Source organism: Leiobunum rupestre, chromosome 3 (assembly GCF_980474605.1).
Source record: "Leiobunum rupestre chromosome 3, qqLeiRupe1.1.hap1, whole genome shotgun sequence".
Lineage (NCBI taxonomy): Eukaryota > Metazoa > Arthropoda > Arachnida > Opiliones > Sclerosomatidae > Leiobunum > Leiobunum rupestre.
The window spans coordinates 9528118-9544231 of record NC_143386.1 but is presented as its reverse complement, the minus strand read 5'-3'; the positions used below and the strand labels follow the sequence as shown (position 1 = coordinate 9544231).

At 42.6% G+C, this 16114-nt stretch overlaps 1 protein-coding gene across 1 annotated transcript; it reads left to right on the top strand.

The window, feature by feature from the left end:
* Positions 1–8277: 8277 nt before the first annotated feature.
* LOC149949432 (phospholipid scramblase 2-like) lies at positions 8278–12212 on the top strand. The gene is made up of 6 exons (XM_090167775.1): positions 8278–8510; positions 10383–10565; positions 10634–10773; positions 10884–11048; positions 11525–11686; positions 11759–12212. Exons 1-6 carry the CDS (start codon positions 8459–8461, stop codon positions 11822–11824), a joined length of 768 nt encoding a protein of 255 aa, XP_090023901.1. The 5' UTR covers positions 8278–8458; the 3' UTR covers positions 11825–12212.
* Positions 12213–16114: the final 3902 nt, after the last annotated feature.

The window sequence follows — 16114 nt, the reverse complement described above, 5'->3', positions numbered from 1 at the left end:
CGACCCTCGGGGCACCGCCCCCAAAGAATTTTTCGACCAACTCCTTACCGGACTTGACCCGCCGTTCATCATCCTTGGTGACTTCAACGCACATAATTTCCTCTGGGGTGGCCGCCACACCGACGCACAAGGACGCCTCATTCAGACTTGGCTGGAGGACCACGACAACATGATACTCCTCAATACGGGAGAAGCAACCCGTCACCCTACCCACGGCTCTGAGAGTGCGCTTGTCCTCGCCTTCGCTAGCGTCGACCTGGCCGCAGGTCTCCCATGGCGTGTCTTGCAGAGAGGAACAAGCGATCACCTACCTATTCTCATAGGGGAAGCGTCTCACGATGCCCACAAGGAAGAGAGTACCCCTCACTGGCGTTACGCGGAAGCGGACTGGAAGCATTTTCGCATTGTCCTTGATAATGCTCTAGGCGAAGAACACCTTACAGTCTCCTCCGCGGAATCCCTTCTCTTCAACTCGGTGAAGGCGTCGATTCCCCTCACCAGCGACCACAGGAGGTATACGCCTCGCCAGCCGCCTTGGTGGGATACCCACTGCTCGGCGAAGGCTACTGTCGTCACAGCGGCGCGGCGCAGAGCCCAAGGCTCGGGCCTCTCTGCGGACATGGTTCTTTTCTTTATAAGCGGGAAAGGGCGATCTTCAAGAAACTGGTCAGGGAGACGAAGAAGACCAGATGGCGGGCCTTCTGCGATCGGCTCCATGCTCATACGCCACTGCCGCAAATCTGGTCCCAGGTCAGATGGTTCAAGAACCTAATCATTAAAAACACCACCCCAGCGTTTCGCGCAGCCCTTCTCAGGCTCTACAACCGTCTCTGGGCCGATGGCATCATGCCCTCGCGGTGGAAACATGCGATTCTTCATCCCATACTCAAGCCGGGCAAACCATGCAGAGACCCCACTTCCTACAGGAACATCTCCCTCCTTCCGAACCTTGGCAAAATTTACGAGCGGCTTGTTCTTGGCCGTCTTACCTGGTTTCTGCAGGTGAATCGCGTGCTTCCGCCGTAGCAATCCGGCTTCCGCAAAGGGCGCCGGGCAACCGATAACGCCCTCCGGCTTTTTACCACTGCTCAAGGGGCCCTGGCGACTAATCACCACTGTTTGGCAGTTTTCCTCGACTTAAAAGACGCCTTTGGAAGCGTCCACCATCAGGCGCTTCTCTATAAGCTACAACGCCGCGGCCTTGAGGGAAACCTCCTCCGCTGGGTGGAGAGCTTTTTGGATGGCCGTACCTTCCGAGTCCGAGTTAATGGCAAACTCTCAAAGCCGTACTCAGTTACCCGCGGCGTGCCGCAGGGCAGTGCAATCAGCCCAATCTTATTCTGCGTCATGCTCGACGACATTCCCGAGATGTGTCCGAGGCCGGTTGACTAAGGGGAACATGCGGATGACATCAGCACGTGGATTTGCGGTCCAAACTTCAACCGCCTCTTCCCTGCGATGCAGCTTGCTCACGATAATATCTCGAGCTAGCGAATCACCTGGGGTCTAAATTTCCAACCACTGAAATGCCAATTCATGATCATCACCAAATCAAAGCAGATCCAGGCTGGCCTTCACCTACGCTCGGGCGCACTGCCCTCTAGCGGGTCTCGTCCTATCGGTATCTCGGAGCCCTGATTGACGACAAGCTGTCCTGGTCCCCACACATCGAGGTCCTCGTCGCTTCTTCGCTGAAGTGGCTTAACCTTCTGAGAGCCGTCTCCGCGACTCGTTGGGGGGCGGGAAGGAAGTGGGGTGGCGGAGTGGTTAGCACTTTCGTCTCGCAGCAAGAGGAGCCGGGTTCGATCCCAGCTTGTGGCACTGGGTGAAAACTCGGAACAACTCCTTCTGCGTTGAGTTTGCAAGTTCTCTCCCCACTGGTTTAAGGGGTTTTCCCCCGAGTTCTTCGGTTTCCCCTTCCATAAAAACTTGTCTAGGTTAACGGTAATAGTTAGTGTAGGGAGCTGTTGGCTCGATCTCGTGGCACCCTCCTACGCATTGTATCCCGGCCACCTGAATTAATGGCTTCAAAAGTCGCATGATGACTTAGGCCTAAGGTGGTGCCTTGGGTATTAGCCTAGCTGATTAGCCTAGCCTAGCTGAGTTCCACAGTCCACTCCCATCCGGCTCATAGAATCCGAAGCAGCCATTCCTCCTTTGCGTTTTCGGGGAGACCTCCTGTATCTCTTTAACATCGCTCCATGCGGAGCGTCTGACACACCCGATTTCTATCCTTCCCTATTGCGATCAACCCTACCTTCTCTGGAACTCATCGAGGACCGTTTCCCACCGGGCCGACTCCCTTTCCCTCTTCGAGCGTGGCGCCTTGCACAGGAGTACAATCTCACTTTTCTTTTCAACTACTCCAGGGCCCATCTCCCTCGTCTGCGAACACCGGAGTGGGAACCACCAGCGGCCACGATCATTCCTCGCTGGCTCTCTTCTACCAAGGGAGACCTGCCATCTGACGCGCTTCGGCAGCTCTTTTTCGCGACCCTTGAACCTTACGCCAGAGATGCTACGGTCATCTATACGGACGGCTCGCTCTCCTCGGACTCGGGTGTTGCTGGTGCGGCTTTCGCGATTCCGGCCCTCGGCGTCGGCGCGAGGTCCTTCGTGGACTCCGGGCATCCTATCAACCGGGTTGAGCTACTCGCTATCCAGATGGCTCTTTCATACGCGGTGACAAATGTGCCTGGTGAGCTGGTTATTTGCTCCGACTCTCAGATTGCCCTCACCCAACTGCTGACGCGCTCTTCTGATCCGGTTGTTTCAATAATCCATGATCTATGTGCAAATTATCCCCGCTCCGTCACTTTCCTTCGGTGCCTAGCTCACGTGGGAGTGCCAGGCAACGAAACGGCGGACAAACTGGCCGGGGTCACCCAGCTTCAACGTCCTCAGGGGGTGCACTTCTTCCTTCCCTCGACACTCTCGGAGCTAAAGAGTGTCTGTGGGAAAGCTATCACCTCTTCGTGGACTCGCACCTGGCGGTCTCTCGCAGCCCAGTGACCTCTCCTGGCTGCGAAGCCTAACCCTGACTCTCGAGCCGTTCTGGCCGTTCAACTTCCTAGACTGGAGGACACTCTTCTCGCGCGGCTTGTTGTGGCAGACTTCCCACGAAGGTGGTTCTTCATCGTTTCGGGCTTCGGAACTCGGACTCCTGCCCTCGGTGTGCGGTACGAGAGGACGCCGAACACGTCCTGTTCGCGTGTGTCTCCTTCGCGACCCCTCGGCGGAATCTCTACCTTTCGCTCCAGGCGCGGGGTCTCCCGGACTCCGTGGTGGGTGTTCTCACCGCCGTTCACGCGGGTTGGCAAGATGTGATTTTGGACACTTGTAAACTTCATCGTAAAGCTTTTCCGCGATGATTGTGATTATTGTTCTTTTTGTATTTATTTTTCTGATGTGTATCCCTTTCAGCGCGTTTGTTCTTTCTCAATAACGTTTGTTCGCGGACTTTTCTCCCTGTGCGCCTGGTGTGAAGGCCTCGTTGCTATATACACCAATCCCCGCGACTATTGTTATTCTGCCCCCCCCCCCCCCCCCAATAGCAAAAAAAAAACGTTCTTTTGCCTCTGCGGGGGGAACGAATACCGAAATTTACCTCTTTTGGGGAAGTTCAAGCTAGCCTTGCACCAAACGGGATTAAAGAAACGTCAGCTTCGGAAGTTCCAAGTGTATGTTAAGGCTACTTTGATACGCAGTACGGAGAGACATAGGTCGATTTGGACAAGCATATCCGCCATAGGCAGCATAGCCATTTGTCTACTTAGAGGTATCATTAACTTATGATATTACTTAATATCTTAAATGGAGGGCTAGTATTTTTACTACAATAGGGTACATGACGACGAAATAGAAATCACGAACTGCAGTCCTATGAGCTTTTTATTATAATTGTTTTAGCCTCGTCTAAACACTCTTAATTTCTTCGTGTACCCCGGCTTAGCGCAAAAATACATAGAGAATGCTCTATCCGTTGGAAGTTCGTAACTACTCGCAAAACCGAGCCGCCAAACACCCTTCGCGTAGCTTTATGAACCATAGAGTAATGGCAGTGCTACGTCACACAACGTCACCCATGCTTTTTCCTATTCATAAAAAATTCGCGCCCACAATGGCGGCCATGGCCAAAGCTACGGAGTGCTACTACTATATAGCCGGGTCGGGTTGGGCTGGGCTTTTTTTTGTTGAAATAAATCGGGACCGGGTCGGGTCGTGCTTATTTTAAATCGGGTTGGGCAGGAAGTTTTGGCTCGACCCGACCCGATAAACGTTTTCGTTAATAAAACCGTGGAGAGGTAAACGTTTCTACATTTTGTCTAAATGACTATCAAGAACGTCTGATTAGTCGGACATCGTCACCCGGAGATTGCTTTAAATTTTAGTTTTGTTTCCGATATTCGACTGTTTCCATCCATAAAAATTCCCCTAATAAAACAAACAATTTGTTGTATTTCGCAATTTTTCCAAAATATTTTAAAATTGAAGATAATTATATTTCTAACAAATAGTTACTTTAGTTACATTTTTGGAAACCTTGAAAATGGTAATTAATGCTCCATTTTCCATTGGTAATGGTTTGAGAGACAGCTTACTCCCAATTAATGGGCCCAAATGCCCAAAAATTGAAACAGCTTTGGCGAGGGCACGATATCACCGTAGTCTAGATTATCTTTGATATCACCATCACCTACGGATTACTGTATCATTTTCGTTTCTATCATTAACTAGGAATGCACTGATATATAGTCCTATTTTCTAATATCGATATCGGCCAATATCGGCTTCGCTTAAGCCGATATTGGCCGATACCGATATTAGAAAAATATTTTCAAAAAAATGAATATTGAATTGGTACTAATTCAAACATCACAACAATGCGTACGCCGATTGTTAGGTCCCTCGAATTGGCTTAAATCCTACTTAAAAATTCATAATGGGCTACAGATGGAATATTATTTTCTGTTGATTGACATTATAGATATATCAGTTGGAAAGTTTTGTAGAATTTAGCGGTGTCATCGGCATTCGTAATTTTGTAAGCATTTACTTGTTCTATTATTTCAGTCGGGTCAAGCCGGGTTTATTCTGGTCGGATCGGGCCGGGTAAAATTTATTTTGATTTTTTTCGGATCGGGTCGATTCGGATAAAATTTATTTGGATTTTTTTTTGGGTCAGGTCGGATCGGGCCAATGACCTTTCTTTTAACACAGACAAATGTGCTGTTTTGCATTTGGGTAGGCGTAGTCCTAACGCAACTTAATTACATTAAAGGTAACCCTTGCGCACCACGTTCTCAGAGCGGGATTTGGGAGTGATTATCGGTCCAGCGCTCACGTGCTGTGGTCACTCCAATTAAAACCTCGTATAACACCTTGGTTCTCCCAGTAATTGATTATTGTTCTCCAATATGGACCCCCATCTTGAATCTGATCATTAGTCTTTCAGACATAGTGACGTCAAAATAACCGTCAGCCACATCGAGACGAAAACCTGCCGCGATAAGCATTTCAAGTAGAGGTATGGATTCCTGGTTTTTTTATTTAAGTATTTTGCAGAATTACCAAAAAAACTATGCATCAAGAAAGGTGATATTTTAAACCCTTTTGGATAATATTTGAAAAAAACTTTTTTGTTTTACCATTGTTAATCATACCATAAGTAACATAAAGACATAAGTAGGACACTGAACGATTTTGGTTAATGATAGTCTGTCGTAGAGTGATTGCGTAATCGGAAGTCGCGTCACCGAAAACTAACCCCTTCATTCTCTCTTTGCTGGCGAAAATACTTCCAAATTAGTTTAATGGCTATTAATACGAGAAAAAATGAGTTAGAATCTCAAATTTGAAAATACCTAAGTAATATAATCGTAAATTGCTTTGTCAGTCCCATAATGATTTATATGGTCATTGACATATCAGACTATCATTAAAGAACTTTGCGTTGTAGGAATAGGAAATGTCATACTTATGTGTAAAAGGTTACTTATGATCATACAAATATTTTTGTCTATCAACTGTAATACCAAAGAAAAATATGTAAATTATTTATTATACCTTCAATAAAAAAAGTTCTGAGAAATTAAATATTTTATTGGGTTTGTGATAATTTTCAAAATTTCATTCTTATTTCCTGAAATGTTTCAATAATTATCAGATAAGATAAGGAAAGAATTAAGCATCATCCGTTAGAAACGTTTTCTAAGAAAACTTTATTTCCGAGGGCTATTGTAAGACTTTTTTTGTAGCCCGATTTCTTAACGCTGTGTCATCTCTTTGGCCTTCTTGGTCAAGAAACCGGAAAATTTTATATTTTTTTAATAATTAAACCCTAGAGATGATAATAAAATTAATATTGATATTATGTAATTTAAGGGTATTAAACTAAAAAACAATAAATAATATTTATAATATATTTATAATATATCATAAATAATATTTATAATATATTTATAATATATCTATAAGAAATGTATTCATCTAGGCCTTTGAAATGAAACATGTACCTTTTAATATAAATTATTTCGCTTATAGATATAGGGCTGTGCGATTAGTGGTTTTAGGCAATCGAGTCGGTTAACGAGTATTAATTTTATTTTCATCGAGTAGTATTAAAGTCGAGTCGAGTAATCGAGTACTTGATTAAGGGGAAACTAAAAAAAAACTTCGAGTAATATCTTTAACGAATCGGGTTATCGAGCACTTCATTAGGAGCTGGTTTTATTCAAGTAATTAGGAAATTAAATTTAAAAGGAGCATAAAGTAACTTTCAATGCTGAAAAATATTCCATTATTTTAAATGAACCACAGTTTTCACAACTTTGTAGGTACCGTTTATTGCCCCCCAAAAAGTTGTAAAAACTCCTCTTTGAACTTTGAAGCAACGAGGATAGAAAAAAACAAATACTCGATGAGTTTAGAGAGCAGCTTATTCGAGTAATCGGGTACCTGAATCTGCAATTTTTTGGTACTCGGTAATCGATGAGTATTCTCCAATTAATTATTCGAGGTCCAGTTCGAGTAATCGACCTCAAAAAAGGCCGAGTACTCGATGATGTACTCGCACAGCCCTACTTAAAGATGTAAAATGTAAAAATTACACCTATTGATAAACCATATTTTCCCGATAAAATAGTACTAGAAAATCAATATATGAGCCATTTTACTGTATCCAACTAATTGTAAGCAAGAAAATTGTACCGTTTGAACAGTTAAGTAGCCCAACTAATTGCATAGTGTGAACTGGGCTTCACACAGTTTTTTCTTTCCAAACATTTTTTGAGAAATAACATTTGCAAGATCGGTAGATTAATACTTATCTCGTAAGAAATATCTTATATACTTCTGTTAATAATAATAATAATTCTATATCAATAGATTAAAAAATTCGTTACGATGTCACACCGTTGCCAATCATCGGAAAAACCGGCTCATCCATGCTGTGACTTCATTGCGAACGTGACGTCGAAACCGGAAACGCGTTAAAGCGTTCAGTACGAAACCGGAAACCGCATTTACTCAACGGACCCAACGTTGAGTGTTCCTGATAAGATTATTTTTGGTTAATTTTCACTTTCTTAAACAATTTAATTAATTGAACAATTTCTTAAACAAAGTTACGTCTTTTAATTGATACTAACTATTAAGTATATTTTTTAGTTTCAATACACACTTAAGTATCCAAATTACGTGGGATGTTGTAATAGCTCGGTGCTGTCGTCCTTAAATGTAAATATAATGCTATGGTTGATTTTGAAGAAAGGGATCATCAATTCGCTCCTCCTCAACGTATCTTCGCGCAGACTCTGTCAACTGGACTACAACATTGGTTGCGGATTGAAAAGCTCCAGATGAGTTTGCAATGAAGTCCTTTCTCCGGAACTAGGGAGGGTGGGGAGGAAGGGACGCGCTCTCCGTTGGATCCAGAAGGTACAATGGCGTACAACCATCCGCTTCGAACGCGCCCGAAGTGCAACGGACAATTCTAGTCAAAGCCTAAGGGGGTACAGTCAATCTTAAAACTACTCGTAACTTTGCTCGAAGCATTTTCGAGGAAATGAGACTGCCGACTAGGAGTACCAAAAACACATCCCTACTCCTAGCTGCCGCCGAAGCGCTAGAAGTATTTTATTTTCGTATATTCCGGGTTAGGATTTTTTTGTGGGCGTTCCCAGCTCGGCCGCGCTATTTCCAATTTTTATCGCTGTTTCCAAGGCCGTCCACCAGGGAACACGGTCGGGTGCAGTTCGCAAATGTAGGGGCGGGTGTTACAAAGTCTCCCCGTGTATTTTCCCAGTTGTCTTCCTGGCGTTTGAGCCGCCTGTTGTTCGATGCGAATTCATTAATTCGATACCATCCTTACAATCGCCGGGCGTTTTTAACAATTACTAAATTGAAAGTAGGATTTTAGTAATTTTTAATTACAGTAGCTACGTAACTCGCTTTCGCCATGTCGGTAACGGTAACGACTCAGCCGCCGGGCCACGGTGGCTATCCTCAAGGTAATTATCGATTACTTGGATGTTTACTTTTATCATTATACCGAACTTTTCTTCTTTAAACGCGTTTTTAACGGTAACCATATATAAGTAACTTTACTCCATTTCCAAACTGTTTGCAACTGAACTATAGCCCCCCCCCCCTCCCTTACCGGGTGGTGAGACCCATAAAACTCAAGGTCAGAGTTGGTTGATTGAGGTGGAGGGGAAGTCTTCTGTAAATGTCAAAAGCAGCGAGGGCCCAAGGATGGCCGGGATGCTTTTTCTTCTTAGCGTAGACCCATAACAAAGACACTACTTTCGAGTTCTTTTTCCATATACAAAACTGGTTTTCAACGTACCCTTTTATACTATCGTCGTAAATATTTCACGCGGTTGTATCTTATCAATGTAGTTAATTCTTAAACAGCTTTAAATATTTCTGCACTACGTATAAATTCTCTTAAGGGGGAAGACTACTGTGGCCATTGTCTACTTTCGCGCTATTTCAAGCTGAACTCTTTTAATTTTGTATATTAACTTATAAAATTAATATTTAAGTGTAGAACAGCCTCTTTTTTAGTGACTAAAATAATTTTGACAATTTTAAATTTATAAGTAATTAAGTTATTACGTTTTAATTCGGACACCCGGAGCTAAACAAGTTGGGCAAGCGCCCAAACTACCCTTTAGTTAGGACCTTATATCTCGTTAACTATTAATATTATAATTTTCAAAATTATTTTAAGCACTAGAGGAAGGTTCAGCCTAATAAGGAAAATATAATTCAATTATGTAATTGTTAAAACAGGAACGTTCCGCTTAAACGAAAAAGAGGCTTTTACTGTATTCTTCCCCCTTAACCATAGGATAGCAAAACGTATATAAATATAATCCCTATGCGGAAAAAAGATCGTTAAAAGTGACACGATAACCTATACAAGTAACATAACGTTGCGCAATAGTAGTTAAACACATGCGCCCGTATTTCATCGAGGCGAGACACATGGTTGGAGTTGGGAATCGGGTTTACCCAGTTTCGAGCTGTTAATTTGAGAGCCAAGGAAAAGGCCTATTTGAAGACATCTATGATTTTAGATCTCGTTTTATCGAGCAGTTTTTACGGATTTCCGTTCCAAAGTTTACCCTAGGAAATTACGCTCTACCGACGCGTTGAATTTCCTACTAAGCCTGTCTTCTACCGTTACTTCAATATTACCACCCCCGTTTTTTCCTCCTCCCAATTTTGCCCTTTCGAAAGTTTACTTTTTATGTACCGGTTGCCCTAATATTTAGAGATAAAGGGACTAATCAAAGAATGAGAAATATTACCTTCAAACGCCCCTCTCTAAGATTTCAAATATTACCTGAAATAATATATTTATACGGATTAATCTGTATGGGTGGTGGTGGTAAAGAATTAAAGATAGCGAGAAAGAGGGGGTGGTAGTCACAGCGCGATCTCTAAAACCTCCGTGGGATATCTTTAGTTTTATTTATCTTATCAACGGAGGTATATAACTGCGCGATAAACGTATTAAATATACCCTCTCAAAGTATTTACTTTTTGTCAGTAGTAGGCCTACAAAGAAGACTAAGTACTACCCTAAAATGTCGCGAAATACACCGAAAGAACTGACGTCTCCTGTCGTTGTTACTAAGAAACGTCAATTCGACATTTCAAGATAGACTATCTTTGGTCATCCACTACCATATCTTAGTTTCGCTGTTTCCTGTCATGCATTTCGTCATTCGCGCATTAAAAACCCCTTTAGTTTATTATAAAACGTGTTATGATATAACAAGTTAAGGCCTCAAATATTAACATTGAATAACTTCCGCGAGATTCTCACAAACGTCTTATAAGCTCACGACATGTCCGCGTGTTCATTGAAGGCAATATGCAACCTCCGATGGTGCCAATCAACTGCCCGCCTGGGCTGGAGTACCTGACCGCTGTTGACCAGTTACTCGTCAAGCAAAAAGTTGAAGTTCTGGAGATGCTAATAGGTTTCGAAACTGCCAATAAGTACGCCATCATGAATTCGATGGGACAAAAGGTCTACTACGCCGCCGAAGGTGAATTAGTTCTATCATTCACTGACGAGTACCACTTAGTTTGATAATAAAATTCCTCGCCGAAATAGATTCCGATTGCTGTACTCGAAATTGTTGCGGTCCCGGAAGATGTTTCGACATGAAAATCCTCGATAACAATGGTCAAGAAGTCATGCACTTGAACCGTCCATTAAGGTGCCAGTGCTGTTGGTGTTGCTGCTTCAGACAGGTACTATTCAAAAGCCCCTAATCGGAAATGATTCTACAATTTCTTCCCTTTAGATGGCTTGGGCCTTGGGTATTAGCCTAGCTGATTATTGATTATTATTATTATTATAGGAAATGGAAATATCAGCACCGCCTGGCAACGTTATCGGTACTGTCCATCAAGACATGAGCTTTTGCAGTCCTTACTTCACTGTCCGTAATGCCGCCGGGGAGGACATCTTCAAAATTAAGGGGCCTTGTATCCAGTGCAGGTGTTGCTCCGACGTTATCTTTAAAGTACGTAAAAACAGAAGCGCATAATACTCTTACGAGATATGGTTCCGCAGGGTTGCCGGAACTCGGAATTTTAAGAATTTGAGAAAAGTCAGGGAATAAAAGTAAAAAAAAAACAACGTTTGATAGAAGTAAAATTTAAAGTTCTAAAATATAAAATTTTGGCCTTAAAAGTTATATAAGTGGTCAGGGAAAAGTCAGTGAATTTGAAACTTTGTTTCGAAAGAAAATAGTACGGAGCGAAATACGTCTTAAAATGATATGCTAAAACTATTAGGCCTACATCGTGAAAATATAGTTTATAAATAAGTTAATATCCCTACGCAATTTAATTTCTACATTTTACGTCGTTAATCGGTAAATGTTAAGTTTTGATGCGGCGTAGGCATCTGTGATTTGTCGGGAAATTAACTATCATTGCGCCAGTGAAAATAGTACATCTGTTTTATTTTCTTTGGCTAAATTTTGAACACTTTTAGGTATACGGTCGGGATGGAGAGACGGAAATCGGTTCAATTAGAAAACAATGGACGGGATTACTAAAAGAAGCCTTCACCGACGCCGATCATTTTGGCATTACCTTTCCTCTGGACCTGGACGTAACCATGAAAGCTACGCTGATGGGTGCCTTGTTTTTAATTGTAAGTTTTTAATTTAGTATGTACATACGTTTTAACTAAACACTTATAAACTTTGACGCATTTTTCCTGTAGGATTTTATGTTCTTCGAGACAAACAATGAAGGCGTTCTTGGTGGTGTTCTTTCTGCCTTGGGCTAGTTGTTTTAGTTCGTAGATGTTCCTCCGAAATTTATCATTTTCTGTCCCCGAATTATTGTTTACACGGAGGAAGAAAAGTAACTTGAACGCCAAAACGTATGTGGTCTTATCTAGTTCGAATTTCGCGCTGCTTAGGCCTTGGTAGTCGTATTGAAAAAGGACATTTTTATTGTTGACAAAGACGCTGTGCCCGTTTTAAACTCTCGTTACTTTTCTCCACCGTGCATTCGTGACTGGAAAATATTGAAGAGCACCAGTATTTTTCACAATGAAATGTTATAAATTACTCCCTTTTTTTTAATGAAATGTTTTAAAAATACTTGTATACATTTTGTACCTTTTTGTCTAATATCTTCCGAAATACATGTAAATGTGCCATTGTTACAAATCACTATTATGGGGAGTTATTTTTTTTAAAGAAAATGAAATTAGTACTGCTGCTCATGGTTATAAAATATTAAAAAATACATCACATTTTAAACGAATAAACTACAGCAGGACCCAAATCTAGCCAAGTTCTTTCAGAGCAACGACGCATGTAGCGCCATGTCGTCCGATATTGGAAACATATACACCCAAGCATTCGGCCTACCATCGTTATATGGTTTAAAGTATTTATGTAATTTGTAACATTTGTAACATAAGTGGAAAAGTTTCTTCTCTTTCAGTAGGAGCGCTGGCAGCTAGGAGCAACAAACACAACACCCCACACAAGAAGAACGCAACCCGTCAAAAGTCGTGGATTTTTTTGTGTTCAGTTTTCATTGGCTAGACGCTTTAGCGCCTGCTGCCGTCGGAAGGGAAAAATTCGGAAATTGTCTTCCCCCCCCCCGCCCGTAAAACAGTCAGCTTTAAGGCTAGTGACCCTCGTCCAATGAAATTCGTACACAACCCTTCGTTAGCGTGTTTAAAGGCTAGCTGCGTTCTCCTTGTGTTTGTTGCTCCTAGCTGGCAGGCGGTGCCATTTGAAATATGGGGTTTTTCCTTATGATTAAGAGTCCATACTGTCCATTAGTTAATTTGTCCCAGGTTATATTTGCACGTAACAGGTTATTAGATACGCATTTCAAAATCGTTGGTTTTTAAAGAAGCAGCCGGAACTTATAAACTTTTGTAGCTTTGAAATCTGTCTCTGATAATGACCATGTTAAGTAATAACAGCGACAATATAAACCTCTTACCCTAGATTCGAAATAACTGCCTCGCGCGTAATCATTTCCGTTTACTAACTTCCTGCCGGAACTCCGAAAACAATTTGCATCATGGTAACCAACTATAGATAAGATCATAGCCAACTCTGATGACGCGCTGTTGCAAAAATAGCGCATCATTTACTTGGCCGTGATAGGTCATTCAAAGGGGTGTGCTCACGCGCGGGTCTAAATAAATACAGCGACCGATGCAGGCCGATTTTTTGGAGGTCACGTGCAGGAAACGGGTAAACGCTTCGTTACAAAACCCAAGAATTCGAATCTAAGGTCATAAACTGGACTAAATACATCAGATTTGTAGCCCGGTGTACCGCAAACAGTGCATACCACCGGAGGTCCTCATCATATTGCCCTACGCCAGCGTCCACAGCCCGGACAGGTGACAGAACAGCCAAGGCAGCACGAGAACCCTACCGCTGACGGTCTCACCTTCGACGCGAGCCGCTCAACCCAGCAGAAGGTGCAACAATGGGACGACCAACCCCTCACTTCGCACACAGCAGTGGGAATAAGAGCGGATGCTATAGCAACTCCAGCCGACACCCTACCTACGTAGGTAAAGAGTCAAACCCTGTAGAGAGAGAGCTCCTAAAGGGAACGACGGGCACACAGCGGTCCACATAACCCAGCACAGCTGGCACCGGATATCCCGGTGCGCTCCAAAAGGCCGGGAAACTGGACCACTGCGCCTCATACGGTGACCCGCCGCCCCACAACAGGCTTCCCAGTCCTCCGAGGCGACCAGTTTGCCTAGACCCTCTCCGTTGACCTGAGACGAAGCCCAGTTTCCAGCCCATACCTGACCGAAGTCGGAGGTGGAGATAGGACCATTTGATCAGAGCTAACATCTCCCAGTGCACCACCGCCCTTATGGGTTACAAGAGCCGCACCCAAACTTCCCGGTAAACCAGTTATTGCACACTCCAACCCCTTAATGGCTAAATACATCAGACTCTTAAATAAGCTTAGGTTTGAATTATAACTTTATAATATAATTTAATATCATCGCGTGCTTAATTTTATGAAATATGGTTGGTCGCCAAATCAAGCTGTATTTTTACTTGGCGCGAGTAGGTGCATCTGAACTTCTGAAGCGAAGATTAAAATTGTCGAAGACTTAGATAAGGGTACAAACTAGATAAAATATCACTCCACATTTTACACCGTACTTAAGGCGGATACATTTCGAAGAGTCATACATTTGCATTTTGGGTACGGTATTTGAGATTTTTAACCAAAAACCCGGGATTTTCTCTAAAGAATTTGCAATGTAAAGTCTATGAAAAGAAAATTCTTGGATTTTGAATTTGCAGATTTTTACCCAAATTTTTTACGGGATTTTGGCCATTGTCTGACCCCTCCATACATTTAGCCGACTTTGGAATTTCGAGATATGGTAGAATTCGAATTGCTCAGGTTAGTATAACGTGGCTTGGATAAAAATATTTATAAATAGGAATAGATACTAGATTAGTAATGGCACTTATACATAGAATAAGCCGACCCGTTCGGGTCCGCGAAACTAGTCGTCTTATTTAAGTAAATAAAATATTTTATTATAGAATCAGTAGAATTTCATTAAGTCTTATCTTAGATACCAGATTCTTTTCGCTGGTTCATTGAGGCCTGCAGTTCACTTCTATGATTAAGTTTGCTTAAATCAGCCGGGAGTAATGGCTCACTCATGTAATCCCAGGCGTCCGGGAGGCAGAGTTTGTGGATGGTCGTGATAGGATGACGCCACGGGTGTCCCCACCCCTGTCCCCACGTATCCCCCCGTTGGCGTGGCCGTTAGACATATCTCGCCCTGATTAATCAGATGATGTCTTCGCCGGCCTCGCGGTCTTCTCAGACTCACTCAGCCCTTCTTTCTTCCTTCTTTGAAAAAAAGTTTGCTTAAATCGGGTTAGTGATTAAGCCTATTAAATCACGTTTAAGCGCTTTAAATCGCAATTAAAAATAAATATATTCCCAAAATTAGATCGTGATTGGTGGCGTGTTTCTTTGGGCTGCTCTCTCTGCTCCCGGAGTGCTCCGAAAGTCCTTGCGTGTCCCATTGGGCTTTCGAGAGCAGATCCCGCAGAGATTCGCGTTTACCATTGGGACGTTGCTCCGTGAGAGAGTGGCTGATTTCTTGCTCTCTGTTGATCCGAGATAAGTAACCTATCAACGGATTCGGACTTTTCGGAGCAAGTTTTGTGGAAAATGGCGGCGGTTAGGGAAGAAGATTTACGAATTATTTTGTTTTTATTAGAATCTTCATCATCAAGTTCAGAGGAGGAAGATTTTTTGGACCATATTTTTGAGGGATTTATTAAAAATGTAGTGCATAGATTTTCAAATGAAGAAGTACATCAATTTATTACTACCTCTACTTTATTGTTATGTAAATGTAGACTGTAGACTAATAAGAAAAAATTATGGTTTAGGGAGAATTTTCGATTTCCAAACAATAAAGGACATGGTGGTCGTAGTGCTATTTCTGCCGAAAATCACCTTTTGACTCATTTTTACAGCGTTCTAGGCCTAATAAAACGCGTCTGAATTCTATACAAGAAAGTTTGAGAAACAATTGTTTATCATTGGGAAAAGCGCGCCAAAAATACTGATTCGAAAAAAGTAACGTTTATCATTGGAAAAGTACTCTCGTCCGCTCTCTTAAGGATCGATGACGTCACACGTCAATTTTTTTTGATCCGAAAGGAAGTTGGGAGTGGTTTCGGAGCAACCCAAAGAAAAACGCCATCAATCGCGAATAAGTCGATTAAATTTTGGTTTAAAGATTAGATCGTGATTAAACAGATTAACTTGTGATTCAATAAAGATTAAAAGATTAAATCGGTTTGAAAATTTAATCGTGATTTAAAAGTGATCTGCCCCTCGGGCCAACAATCCTAGCCGTTTGCCACGGAGAGTGAATTGTCCGTGGCATAAGCAGTGTAGCCAAGGGAAGCACGTGTCGCCCCCGAAATGTATGGTTTTATGAACAACTTTCTTACTAAAATCCTGGATTTCTGGGAATCCTGGCTACGCCATTGAGTTTACCTGATGGCAAGTAGGCGCTAGGCTCAGGCTGTAG

What these genes read in the sequence shown, in the direction of transcription:
- LOC149949432 (XM_090167775.1), top strand. Translation starts at nt 8,459, where the DNA reads ATGTCGGTAACGGTAACGACTCAGCCGCCGGGCCACGGTGGCTATCCT. An exon ending in GGTCTACTACGCCGCCGAAG is followed by an intron (nt 10,566 to 10,633) that starts GTGAATTAGTTC and finishes TCGCCGAAATAG; the next exon opens with ATTCCGATTGCTGTACTCGA. An exon ending in GGTGTTGCTGCTTCAGACAG is followed by an intron (nt 10,774 to 10,883) that starts GTACTATTCAAA and finishes TTATTATTATAG; the next exon opens with GAAATGGAAATATCAGCACC.